Source organism: Gambusia affinis, linkage group LG12 (genome assembly GCF_019740435.1).
Source record: "Gambusia affinis linkage group LG12, SWU_Gaff_1.0, whole genome shotgun sequence".
NCBI classification, from domain to species: Eukaryota; Metazoa; Chordata; class Actinopteri; order Cyprinodontiformes; family Poeciliidae; genus Gambusia; species Gambusia affinis.
In genome coordinates, this window is record NC_057879.1 from 8,601,912 (window position 1) to 8,615,700 (window position 13,789).

The 13,789-nt window shown below is 37.9% G+C and overlaps 1 protein-coding gene across 1 annotated transcript; it reads right to left on the minus strand.

The window, feature by feature from the left end:
• Positions 1-553: 553 nt before the first annotated feature.
• On the minus strand, positions 554-13,789 carry cop1 (COP1 E3 ubiquitin ligase). The gene is made up of 20 exons (XM_044134754.1): positions 13,042-13,789; positions 12,871-12,930; positions 11,120-11,217; positions 10,738-10,802; positions 10,526-10,645; positions 7,811-7,879; positions 7,628-7,687; positions 7,431-7,510; positions 7,212-7,269; positions 6,974-7,088; positions 5,859-5,994; positions 5,562-5,705; positions 4,786-4,894; positions 4,579-4,660; positions 4,045-4,161; positions 3,339-3,456; positions 2,417-2,541; positions 2,158-2,318; positions 1,975-2,019; positions 554-1,554 (listed from the first exon to the last, which is right to left on the minus strand). Exons 1-20 carry the CDS (start codon positions 13,335-13,337, stop codon positions 1,537-1,539), a joined length of 2,076 nt encoding a protein of 691 aa, XP_043990689.1. The 5' UTR covers positions 13,338-13,789; the 3' UTR covers positions 554-1,536.

Here is a 13,789-nt window from a genome sequence, read left to right on the forward strand (position 1 = left end):
GGCAACTGAAGAGAAAGTCAAAATCTAATTCTCTGCTCATTTTCAAGCTACTTTCCAAGTTATGTGTGAAATTGGCTTAAAGAAACATCCAGCAGCTGCCACAAAAGAAATTTCTTCCCAGCAGGTAACGAAAGCCCCGATCTCTGTGTGAAATGCCAAGGAGTAAAGAAAGAGGTGAAACTATTTTGGGGGTATTGCATAAAGATCCTCATTTGGGTAATTATAGATCTAATAGCTCAGCAGACCCTCCTCGTAATTACAAAAGCTAATATTTGGATTAGAGAATTCAATTAATACATTCAGAAGCCACACATTAACTCTCAGTATTTACTCGCTATTATCACAGGAATCTTAAGAAATCTTTCTATAAACCCAGTGAGTACTTCAGATGGTTAGCCAATGCTCTCCCTTTGGATGACATCTGCTGCGCTCTTCTTCACTGAGCGTTGCACCAGGACTTCGAGATGGTCAAGTCACAAACTGGGTGAAGGATCAGCTCCAGGGTGATCACTCACCATTAAAATAACAGTAACCAAAAGAATAATAGAGGAGGTTGTTCTGAAATAATTTATTCAGTTATACAAATACAAAAACATCTCTCTCACTCAGTCATAAAATAGGCAGGTCTTGGTGGTGCTTCTTCAATCCCCTCCACGTGACTCAATGGATCATCACACCACAAAAACCGACAGCAGTTTACACGTTACAGTGCCGCTCAGTTCAGGTGATAGGTTGTAAGCCTACAGTACGTGAAGAAAGTTTTTGTTGCTACTTTAAAAGAACTAAAACCGATTCTGCGAGGTTATGATTTTTTTTTTTAAAAAGCAACAAACAGCCCGAACACAACAAATATTCCAGTTCCACTTAGCAAAGCCGCCTTAGATTAAGGGGAGGCTCGCTGAGATTTTTGACAAACATGTGAATGAAATTCAAGTTATATTTATTAAAACTGCTTTTTCACCAATTTGGCAAACAGAAAAAACTACATAAAACAAGAGAGACAAAAAGTTAAACAATGATGGGTAATAGGGTAAAAGATTTCTCTGAAGACATTTCTGCATGCCTTCTGTTTTGTGCTTTGGCTTTTAAAAGAAAATACATTAACCGGGTAACATTTAGCTGAATGTGCCGCTGAAAAAAGAAGCTCGATTAAAAAGCAAAATAGAAAGTTTGATTTGACCTAAAACAATAAAGAGGTGTTTTACTGAAGTAAATATAATGCCGATAAACAAACAAAAAAAAAAAAGCTTTCTTCAAAGTCTCCTTTGGCTTTGTGCCTCATATTCGGTCCCTGTTTTGTTGCAAAAAAAAAAAAAAAAAGGAATCACCCGCTTTACTGACGAACTGGTCCCGAGTTTGTCCTGCTGCCCAAGAAACATAAACCAAACTAAAATTTAAAACTAAAAGAAGAGCAGATCAGTTCACTGCTTTAGCTCTCTTGGTGCTCGGCAGGCAGCCTGAGATCTTCCTACATCCATCTGGTCCTTCCGCCACACAGGGAAGCAGTTCTGAAGTCCAATAGCGATGGTCAGATTTTCAGACCAGCTCAAGCACCTATGACAAGAAAAGCAGTGCAGAGTTACTCGTTTCATTTGTTACATAACATTTGTGAAACTTTTACAATGTTAATACAGAGTAAGGACAAGAAACAAGTCACGTTTTTATTAATTATTTTATATTAAAAATACAACAAAACATTTATATACACCAACAAACATCATTTGAAGGCACTTCAGATGGGGCTAATAGAATTACACAAAACTAAAACAAATGCAATGTGAGCATGAGGATACATTAAAATCTGGTCAATGTCTGGTTTGCTTTGCACTTCCATTTGGAAATTATAGGCAAATATATGAAACTTTGTCTACAAACACAATTGAATGCTAAATCCTTTTACCCAGCTCAACTCAACTTCTCAAATTTCCCCAACGATGTAAAAAAGCGGAGCATGAAAACGCTCTGAACACAAACCTTGATTGTTCCTTGACTGTTTGCAGCAATTAGAACATTTGACTCCTGTAAAAACAAACAAAAAAAAACTGTATTAGAGACAAGCTCAGTACATGTTTAGAAAACATTTTCACTGAGAGATTAAACAGTATAACAAGTTTCACAAAAATCCCTGCAACTAAAAGATTCTTCCATGTCACTCACTCCATCTGGCAGCGCCCTCCAGCAGACGGCACTGACAAACTCATTGGTGTCGTCTTCCTTCTTGTCCTTGTCCAGGACGCTTTTAACTGTGTCAAACTTGAATGTTAGCAGCGTCTTGGAAAGTCCTTTGTAGTACAGATACAAAGAGTTGTTTTCGCTGCCTAGTAACAGAAACAAAAACCCAAAAAGAAAATGTGATACTTGAATTTACATCTTTTGCTCTGCAGAGAAATTGTCAATCGTTAGGGTGAATCGTTACCACAGGCAACATAGTCTCCATTGGACGCCAAGCCAACAAAGTTCTTCTCGTTGATGTGACCCTTGAAGGAGCGCAGGCAGTGAGGTTTGTTGACATTCCATAACTTCAGCTGACTGTCTGTCGACCTGCAGATCACAACAAAATAATATGCGAAATTAATCTACACTGGAATATTTTTAGTAGTTAAAACACTTCAATTTGTGTTTTCTAAAATATTTTACTACTGGCTTCATTGTCATTCTATAACTGGTAACTCAATAGATTTCCCTGTTCCCAGATGATTTGTACTTGACTCACCAGGTACAACAAGCGACAAAATGGAGCTGAAAGTTAGTAAACAAAAGCCAAAAACGGCAGAAGTTACACTGCTTACTCAAACAGTGGTGCAAAAACAAAAGCAGTAATATCTTAATTAAAATATGTCTGGTTTACTTTGGGCTTGGCCCTATAATTAAAGCTGATTAGTCGGGTCCAATTGGGCTCGGACACAATGTGTGCTGGATTTTATAGGCTTGATCTAAACTAATGACGCTAACAGATGGAACTCAAATTAACTTGGGCTGTAAATGTTCAAGTGTACGACATTTGTAGGCTAATAATTAACTGAAAATGCATCATTAAAGAAATTAGCAGCTTTTCCAGTGTTTTGGGTTGAGGTCATCAGTGAAGAAACCAAAAAGTGAGCCATAAATATATATGCCAGCAAAATAATCCTAATTATGTCTATTTAAAAACATACTAGAAGAATGACCACAGTCTCTAATTTGTGAATAGTGTTGGAGGAGTTATCAGCACCAAAAACACTCGGGTACCAAACATTGAGTAAAACATTTATCTTAGACATTACTGTCAAAATAAAATAATAAAAAAAAATAAAAAAAATATATACGTATATATGTATCTGAAGATAATTCCAACTTACGCAGAAACTATCTCCTCTCCATTTACAAACTTGGCGTAGGACACCGCTTTCCTGTGGCCTTTAAACACCATGATTGGCTGCTTAGTGTTGCGTAGATCATAGTAATGCACACAGTGATCTGTTGGGGGAGAATAACATGAGGAGGGTAAAAAACCAGAAACATCCATGAGGCAGCGAGTGGTGTGTTGTTAAGTTCTATTCAGAAACCTCAGAGGTTTGCAGTCATAGTAAAGACGTGGTGCAATGTCCCTGTGGACCTGAATTGTAACAAGAAATGTTTTTCATCATTGAAATATGTTTTTTTTTAATTGATGGAGTTCAACTCCTGCTTGGGCAAGGTCAAGATTTTCTTCTTTTTTCTCAGTGGACCTCAGAAGTACATTTTCCATGCAGGTTGTTTTTGTTCTTTGATGCTAGTGACAGCAAAGACTCTCAATACAAAACTGGATATTTATTATGACTCCTACTCTCATTTGAGGCTGGTATAAATGTTTGTCTGGACCACCAAGGAGTGTGTGACCACAGAAGAAATGTAGCATTCTTACAGAGGAATTAATGAAGTGGGCGGTGAGAACCACAAAAAATAATACATCAAGTCGAAAGAGAAACAAGTTTAAACTTGACAGCATAGAACAAACATGTGAAAGCAGAAAATTAACTGAATAAAAATTCATTCAGATCCACAGCAGGCGCAGGATTCACTTACCTGCACAGCCGAAGGCCAGGTGATATCTGGAGGTTGGACTGAATTTAACACAGCACACGTTAGCTTTAGCCTCGATGCTAGCCACAGAGTTGTCAAGGTTGGTTGACCACAACTTTACTGCAGAGGAAAATCACAACATTACAAAGCTCTGGAGGAATTCCTTTTTCCTGGAAGTCCAAATATTTGTTCCAACACAAAAATGAGTTTGAAAGGTGTGCCATTTTAATTCAATTCACCCATTTGTCATCTAAAATATGGATGGACTGGCAGCCTGCCGGGGGTGTACCCCGCCTCTCGCCCAATGACCACCTGAGATGGTCACCAGCTGCCCTGCGTGCCTGGAACCTTTCCAGGCTTTGACTGAACAGATCATTTCTGGGGCGTTTTCAAGGTCGCCATATTTAAATTTCACAATTTTGGCCACTTGATGGTGCTCAATTAAGTCTCCAGGTTTGAAACTTATGCAAGAGAGAATGTAAATCTAACAGACCTTACTGTTAGAGCCACCTTACTGTTACTATTTGTTTTTTTTACCTTTAGCGTCATCAGAACCGGAGGCTAAAAGCTTGGGGTCCATCAGATTGAAGTCGACACTCCAGCATCGTTTTTCATGTTCCTGAGAAAATAAAACATTAAACTTTATAAGATTGGCAAAAAGTGCATATCTACCATTATAATGACATGTAGAAATAAAGTGTGACGGCCACAGCTTGTCATAAGCAAGCAGTGGAGGTATCGCACCTGGTAGACTTTGGACCGCTGGCCGGTGAATCCGTCCCACAAAATGACGGTGCCCTCATAGTCGCTGCTGGCCAGAAGGTTCTTGTGATAACTGCTCCAGCTGATACAGCTACAAAAATAAGAACGTTAATAAAAATAATAATGATAACACATCAAAGCGCTTTTTAGGACCCACAGAAAAGAAAAACACAAACACAGAACAAGACTAGATTGAGAGCAACTTTCACAGTGATATTCAGTTTATTGCTGATATGCTATTTGGTACTGGAACCTTTTGTTTTGTTGTTTTTAGAACAAATTAAATCTGCTTTTAGTTTTGGCTCTTACTAGTAAACATGACAGTTCACAATTGGGCTCATAATTAGGTTACAATACTGTTTGACTGGTAATTAGGTTTAAAAAAAAAAAAGGGGGGGATCTTGTGATATCCAGTCATTTTTATTACAGAAACAATGGCTACAGCAGGCATTTATACGCTACCCACATTTATCACTTTAACTTGTGCATTTTATTGGGAATTGATGCAGTAAGTGATTAATCAATTTTATCAGCTAATCAAATTTTGGGGTTTTGAAGATTTAATTTTTGGAACGTTTTGGATTTTTTCCGCCATTAATACATTCCTTGTGTTTCCATAGTTCAGAGGGACATCTTGTTTGACAAGCATGTTTTACAGCTTCTATCTATCTGGACTTTGAATTCAGGTCAATTCCACGACAGAGTGTTGGAGTTGCATAAATTAAAATGTATTGACATCAATTTAAGATAAAACTCACCTGATTTTGGAATTGCAGGTCATTTCATTGACGGGGTAGTGGATGTCCACTGCATCCTGGATCACAGTCCCATACTCAAAAACCTTGATCTTTTTGGTCACACCAGCAATGGCGAAATAGTCACAGTCACGGTCAAACTCAATGCTGAAACACAGCATGCAGTGAGTGAGAGTCAAGTCTGATTTGGTCAACTTTTTTTATGAAATCAGATCATTTTGGTGCAGAGTACAAATTGAAATATTGAGAGATTCACTACAAAAATCATGAAAAAATGTAAATAGCTTTTGTTTTCCGTACCTAGAGACAATACTGGAGCCGTTATAGAGGTCACTGGCATAAGAGAGGGTGGCCAGCGGCCGCACAGTGTTGTAGCGAGTGAATTTGGACAAACACTCCATAAAATCCTCCAGCTGGTTCAGGTTTCTGCCCTCATCTAAAGAAACCGACACCCAACTTCATATTATATTACATTTATACATTGCATGAATTTATACATAATGCACTCGTGTATTAAGCAATTACTCTGTGGCCGCCTAATCACTAAATGTGGTACATTTTTTTAATTACATTTCCAAGATATGGGAAGAAATCCTCAAAGAGAACGGATTTGTTTTTAATAAAAATTTGAAGGATTTCTTCAGATATAAATTCCATTGACAACTCATTTTGTTTAAGGCCTTTATACAATACACACAGACTGGATATTAGTTATGCTTCTGGCAGATTTAAAGTAAATATTTGACCAGACATGTTTATTCTGAATGCAAGCTAAAGAATCTGTGGCAGAATCTTAAGATTCGGGTGATGGTTCAGAGGTTTTCCAACCTGGAAGGCTTGAAGCTCATCCCAAAAGATGAATCGTCAACAACCAAAACGGAAACATGAAAAAAAAGCTTGGCACCAATTCTCAGAAGAGCTTGATTACTGTCATGCTAAAAACAACTTTTCGATTCTTAAGTGCAGCGCCCTGAAAGGTAGTCTGGACCAGTCTTCCCTCCACTGTTTACAAACTACCCAGAATGCCCCAGTCCAGGCTTCTCTTCATTCTGTTTTCAGAATCATCTTTAAGCTTTTTATAGTTTTATATGGTCTCACTTCATATTTATTTGACCTACATATCTTTAACCAACTAGCCTCCATGAAATGCTAGAGGATCTAAACGAAAACATTAAAGGCAATCTAGCCTTTATGGTGTCTGTGGAACACTTTGGCACCACAATCAATGCTGAAGAGTTCTTTTTGTTACTTGAACATGTATGAAATATTAACTTAGCAACAGATGTGCTGTTAAAATGACCTCATGGATGTAGTTGGCTCTTCAGTGTCAGCAATGAGGCACAACCCTTAAACATTTTATAGCGAACTGCAAGTATTTAACCTCTTTAGCTGCAACATGTTGATTTTTCCCGTACCTGTGATGCGTGACATTTTGTTGGAGAAGTAGCACTGCTCCAGATCCTCAAAATGAGCAGTCAGCCTCTTTCTTCTAGATGCCAGCGTGCTGTTATACCAAGTCTGTCGCTTCACCTAAACAAATCAGTCCAGCAGTTAGAGCTAACGCAGGAGGAAACTTGCGGTTATAAAAAGACCCTGGCACAGCTTCCACTCACAACTCAGCGCTAATTAGCAGAATGAGTGTGTGCTACATACTGGAGTTGTTGCACCAAATCCTGGCGTTTGGTTGTAATCTGGAGGTTCAATGATACTGCTACATAGGAAAGAAGAAAATCAAGGCTATAAGACAGATACAAAAAAGTCAATTTTATGATTAAACCAAGAGATTTTTAGTTATGATAAAACCAACATTTTATTGTAAAAATAATTGCATTTTCTGTGTGTATATTATCAGAATCCATAGATCCGCAGTACCTGGAGGCCAGAGAAGGAGCCTCAACATTAGGCACTGTGCACTCTGCCTCCATCGTCGGGGAGGAAATCCCACTTACATCCTAAATAAACAAAACGATAATTATTTATCTCAAGTTATTTGGTGAGTTTGATGAGAGGGCTGTTTCTGAAAACCAATAAGGATGATCACTGATTGTAGAGAAGCTCTGTTTATTTACCTCAACACGCTTAATGTCTTCTTCAAGGAAGTTTAGCTCTTTCTGTAGCTGATCTAGTTGCTGTTGATGAAACCGAAAACACAAAACTATTCACTTTTTATATTTTGTGACATCTTTTTTTTCCCTTCTGTTGGTAGACACGTAAGCTTTGATATACGTCTATATTTTACAGAGCAGTCATACCTCTCTCTTGTTTCTTCTTGCTTCCTTAAGAAACTCCATGAGGATCTGCCTCTGAGCTGCTTGGGATTCCTAAAGCAGGTAAAGACATAAAGCACAATCAAGTGATGACTTTAAGTCTCATACTTTAAGTCAATGCGTTTCTGCATCAGTTGATGCATAAACAAATTTTGACCTTTTCTTGTCAGAGTGTCAAATGGCGTAGAAAATTAGATTAATATTTCTAACAAAGCAAATATTTTGGAAAAGTTCAAACTAGACATCACACGGTTTGACATTGGCTGACAAGTTATTTTTACATTTTAAGTGTGAAACTAATTATATTCTTAAGTGGTTTGTTTAAATTTCAACTAATGAGAAAAAAGGGACAACAAAAGACAAACACACCATATATTATGTGACATATTAGGCGTTAAGGCTATTCAACATTTCTTGGTGTTTTTAAGTGCCTTGTAATTTCTAACTATCTCAGCCATCGGAGCTTCATTATGTTGCACAGCGATTTGTCTGAAGTGATTGTGGAGACTTAGTTTGCTCTCAAAGTGTTCCTTTGAAACCAAACATCTCCATGTTGATTTCATGTGAGGGGCATCTATCCAGCCCCATTGTGACTAGTTCAGATTCAGGCTTGCAACAATACAAATCAACTACAATGTTTTCACGGAAATGAGTCTTTGCAAGAAGATCCTCCCAAACAAGCAATGTTTTTCAGACTCTAATTTTAAACACCGAATGTTCGGAATTATTTACGGTTTGATAGAAGAAGAAAAGCCCACTTCAAAACAACAACAGTAACAATCCCAACAATGATGTCAGTGTTTGGGGTTTGAAAACATAATCAGCTAGAGGTTATTATCACAAGGTTAAATTATAATTTTTATGATCATCTAAACAAAATCCCAGTAATGATAGAAAACCCGCTTACACAACATAGTTTGTGAAAATCAAACTTACTGATTGTGAGACAGTGACGATGTGACCAAATATAAATCAACAGGATGCACTGCAACTCCTACTTCCCTTTTTTATCCCTCACACAGATTGAGAGAAAAAAATAAAATAAAAGGGGATGTAAAAGAGCTTGGGACCAACGTTTAGTGGCACTCCTAAGAATCAACCGCTGACATTTTGATAAAGCTGCCATATTGAACATTACCCAGTAATTAACTCACATGATTGAAAAACTCCTGACTTTTGACAACGCAGCCTAACAATATTATAACTTTGAAGCAACTAAGATCTTTTCATCTTCGGCTGGAATTATTACTCGCCTCGATTCGGCATCTGGATAAAAGTGAATAAAAACATTGCCGCATCACCGCTTTTTGACAGAAACCCCTAAACAACTTTAAAAGGTAAGATCTGGACAGATTACACAAAAACCGACTCCTGTTCATGAATCTTCTTCCACTTCTTCTTATTAGTTACTGGGGCATCATGGTTAGCTGCAAGAAAGTTTATCTTTGATCAAATGAGAACATTTTGATTGATTCCAACAAATTCTACTTTAAACATAATCTATGTTGAGGACATAAGGGGTTCTTCCAAAAATACATAAGAGAAAACATTTTGCCACTGAAGAACTAATTGGAAAAGGCTCTGAAAGTTAAATTTGGCTCAGTGCTGTTTTGAAAGGAAATGTACAAAACTGTTTTAACTGTAATTTTTAACAACCTTTTCAACACAGAGAACCTAAAAGCTTTATTCATTTTTACTCAATGAATATAGTGGCACCTTTACAGGCCACTTTATTAGATATTATAGCAAACTCCATTAAAAACTAATAACAGTGAAGCAGTCCTTGGGACCATCATAATCCATATTACTTAAACCAATCTCTTAACTCTGATTTTATAAAAAAATTATTTAGATGGTTATTCTCTGGATCAGGGGTGTCCAAAGTACAACCCGTGGTCCACTTTATGTGGCCCACTGGGATATAAATCATAAGATTTTATATGACATATTTATATGTTCTCAGATGCATAACATTAGGAACACCAAGTATTTTTACTTTTAACTATCAATTTATTAATTTTGGCCTGTGAAAAGTTTGGACACCACAGTTTTAGATGGTGACTGGATGAGCAGAGCCTGGTAATTTCTGCAGCTCTAGTAGAAACACTGAATCATATTAGTTACAGAAGTTGCAATTTAAAACATTCTGTGTAACAATGATGTTTATGCCTGAGTTTCATTGAGCAAACATAAGTCTTTCTGTGCATTAAGATCCTTTAGAGTCAATTTAATAGTTTGAAGCAGAAGTCTACAAAGTAAGCTGAAGTACTGGGGTCCTGCAAGCTTTAGGCATTTCCCTGGGTTAACACACCTGAATTAAATTAATGCTTTTTTAACAGGCTTCTGTAGAACTTTATGACACACTGAGAAGAGATTTGAATCAGCTGGATTGGAGCTAGGACAGGAGACACCCTGGTTTAGACAATAAAAATGAACAAAAAAACCAAAAAACACCACTTACCTGCAGGTTTTATGTCTCTCAATAAAACTGAACATCCATTATGGCACCATTATACAACAGATTAAGCTGTACCCATAAAGAACCACTCTTGGATTAATCTAGAGATTTTTAAGACTCGCATATACCTTTCACTTAATATTCAACAAAGATTCTCCTGCAGCGACCTTATAGCTACACCTTATAACCCATTGATCTGTTTATGTATTCAGAAAGTCCTCCTCTTCAAAGACTTTACTTACTGCCTCCAGCTGCTTTTTCTTCTGAACCAAAAGCTCCAACATCAGATTGACATTTGCGAGGTCCAAGTTTTCTTGATCTGGACTGAGAATATCCTGGAAGACCTGCCACCGCGGCCAGTTCTGAGGACCAGAGGCGACGATCGGAAAGGAGAAAAGTGATATTTCAGAGGCAGTGAGAATTAAACTAACAAAAATAAAGACGTTATACTCACAGGATGATCTAACTTTAGTCTTTTTTCCTCAGACCTTTGCTTCTGTTTAAGGATCAGTTCATTTACTGGAAAACGTGGGAGATAATGGTGAGAAGAAAGGGGGTAAAAAGAGAAGAAATCAATTGTAAGAGCATTGAAAAAGAAAAAGTCATGATGTGAATTATCAATAATGCAAAGCAGGACTGGTTAGCAGATGTAACATACTTTATCTAGTTTGGTTATCATTTTTTTTTAAGTTTCAGTATGAAGGTGGCCTTATAAACAAAATGATAATTGAATAATTGCATAGACTCACCCTATTTTGCTTAAATTTTAAAACCGCAATACAAATACACATTGAAACTCACAGCTTTTGCTAAAAATGGCAACTTAAAATACCTACCAAGAAAGTTAGGGTACAGCTGATCCACATTATCAACAATATAGTTACACTTGGGACATCTGTTGCTGTCTTCCAAGCTCTGACGAATACATTTGAAACTGCAGACAAGAGAAAAAAAAAAAGGAGTTAAAACAAAACCAAACAAGAAAACAGTGATCTGCCAGGTTGGGATGTAGTATATTATAAATTTTGTTGCTGTTGAGTACAGAAAATGTCAACAAATTTATAGATAATATCGGGGGATATATATTTTTTTCTACTAACAAAACGAAACAGGCAATGAAAACACAGTAATACAGCAAAACTCCCTCAAAATGTACTTTAAAAGTATTACATTTAAAAAAATTGCACCAAGTAAAATAGATTGCCCATTCTTTTTTATGTATATCTGGGCTGATGACATCATAAATGGCACAAAGAATCAAGAGGATCAGCTGGTAAGGTTGGTAAACATTATAATAAACAAGTGACTTTTGACAGATTTAAAAATAGATTCTGAGATGACTGAGTTTCATTTGTGTTGCAAGGGCTTCAACCTTAAATGAGTGAATCATAAGTTTGACTCACGTGACCCCAAAACCATAATGCATGCTGTTGTAGATGGCAAGAACGTACTGTGGCATGACAGTGACAATTTTTGAATGCATACCTCTTGGGAATAAGTTTATATTCCTCCAGAATGATTTTTTTTTCATTCTGGCTGTTTTCAGTCTGTATTTACCACTCAGAAATGTGAACTTATCCTCCTTTAGCTATCCCTGAACAAGTCCTAACTGCTCACCAATGTGACTTAAAACGTTTTCCTTCTGGTGTTAACTGGATTAACAGTGAGGGTACAGGCTATTCTGCAGACGCCTGCTTGATGGGGCTAACAGGTAGCACCGAGCTCATTATACGTCTGCCTTACTGGTGGTAATTTTTTTGATAGAAATACAAGATGATGCAGCAGTCCAGCAGCAAGCATTGTTGAGATGCTTTGAGCAGACCATATGGTTTTTCTAACTGCTTGGCTCAAAAGTGATGGCTGAAGATCTTTGATAATAAAAACTTGATATTCCAGCCTGGATCTGTTTCGCAAACAGCTTCTATGAGTTTGACTGCAGCCAAATTGTCCTAAAACCCGCACGGTGCTCTCACATACACCTTAAACTGTAAAACTACAGTTGTTACAATAAAATCGTGGACAGAAAAAACTTTTTGGATACAACATTTGGTAGGTATATGCATTTCGAGCGCCACAAATTTTCATTGTGCATGTCAAGAATACATCTGGCCACTTGGATGGACTTTCACACCTCGAACGGATTTTAGTGAAAATGCTGGCAAATGATAATCAATGTGGTCAATGCAATATTTCAGGTTTGCCTACTGAAATACTGCATTGAGCAAAATGCAATATTGACAATGCTTCTGTGCTAGCTGGACAGAATACTAATAAACATCTTTAAAGCGATTAGTTGTTAAAAACATGCAAAAAAAACAAAACAAAAAAAATCCTCCTATGCATTCAGTGCATGAAAAACTGCCACCAAATGGGATCTATCAATTTATCTGCCTAAGTATTAGGCACTGTGCTTTGGACGCACTGTGAGTTTAATAAAAATGTAGATAAACGACAGACATACTCTGATACACAGACTGGGATAATCTTGCAATGCCTTCATTTAGTCCGAGTGAGTTTGAGATGACTTTTAAAATGTTTGGAGAATAACTGAAAACCCTCCGATCTCAAATCAAAATGTAACACTTACCAAAAACTGTGTCCACACTTTGTCATGTGAGCCTCCTCTATCATTTCGAAGCAAATTGGACTGAAAAGAAAAAAAAACGGAGAAAAGTTCTATCAAAATTCAGATGTTAGACTTACTTTGGATGGCAGTCCCAAACAGAAGCTTCATGCTAGCTTTGAGATAAAAACTAACCACACAAAGTCGTTGCTTTTATCTTCGTATGAGTTCAAGAGGCCGTTGTATAGAGGTGCCTGATGGAGGGACTTCTTTCTGCTGCCTGAGGACGCTGAAGGTCTGCTTGTCAGGGAAGCGAAGCTGCCTGCCTCGTTTGTTGCACCCAGAGTCCGGGACGGCACAACATTCCCAGAAGCGGGCCCGTTGCTCGTAACGGCATTGCTTCCACTACCTCCAGTACTGCTGCTACTACTGCTGGTGCCAGGCACTGAACTTGCCCCACCACCGCTCTGCTGCGGTCGGCTGCCAGACATACTGCGAGGCCGTTTAAAGGAGAAAAAACAAACACTCCACCAAAATGCTTTGCGCTGCCTTTCAAAGCATCCGGACAGCGCTCCTTTTAGGTTGCTATGGTAGGTCAGCAAGCTAGCTGACTTGCTTCTTTGCTAGCATCCTGGGAAAAAGCAAACAGTGGCCAAACATAAAGCGCGTTTAATTCTTCTCCACCCTTGTCTGGCTCCCGCCTTTCATTGACGACGTCTCACACAGTCAGTGGTTTATAAAAAACCCAAAACACACCAATACTGGGACGGACATTAAAATAAACTCAACTGCGTTGTCCAGGAGATTACCCGGCTAGCTACTGTTAGCTGGAGAAAGTGATCTCTTGAGTATTTTCGACTTACCTAGATTGCCGTTGTGAGTCAAAGTTTTTCACTACCGCCCCCTGGTGGCCAGGAAGTCTGCACTACGTTTTCTCTCTACA

Coding starts and splice junctions, on each gene's coding strand:
- cop1 (XM_044134754.1), bottom strand. CDS start 13,337: ATGTCTGGCAGCCGACCGCAGCAGAGCGGTGGTGGGGCAAGTTCAGTG. Junction 7,880..10,525: donor AGAAAAAGCAGCTGGAGGCA/GTAAGTAAAGTC, acceptor TACCTGCTTTAG/GAATCCCAAGCAGCTCAGAG. Junction 3,457..4,044: donor CCTGGCCTTCGGCTGTGCAG/GTAAGTGAATCC, acceptor CTCCCCCAACAG/ATCACTGTGTGCATTACTAT.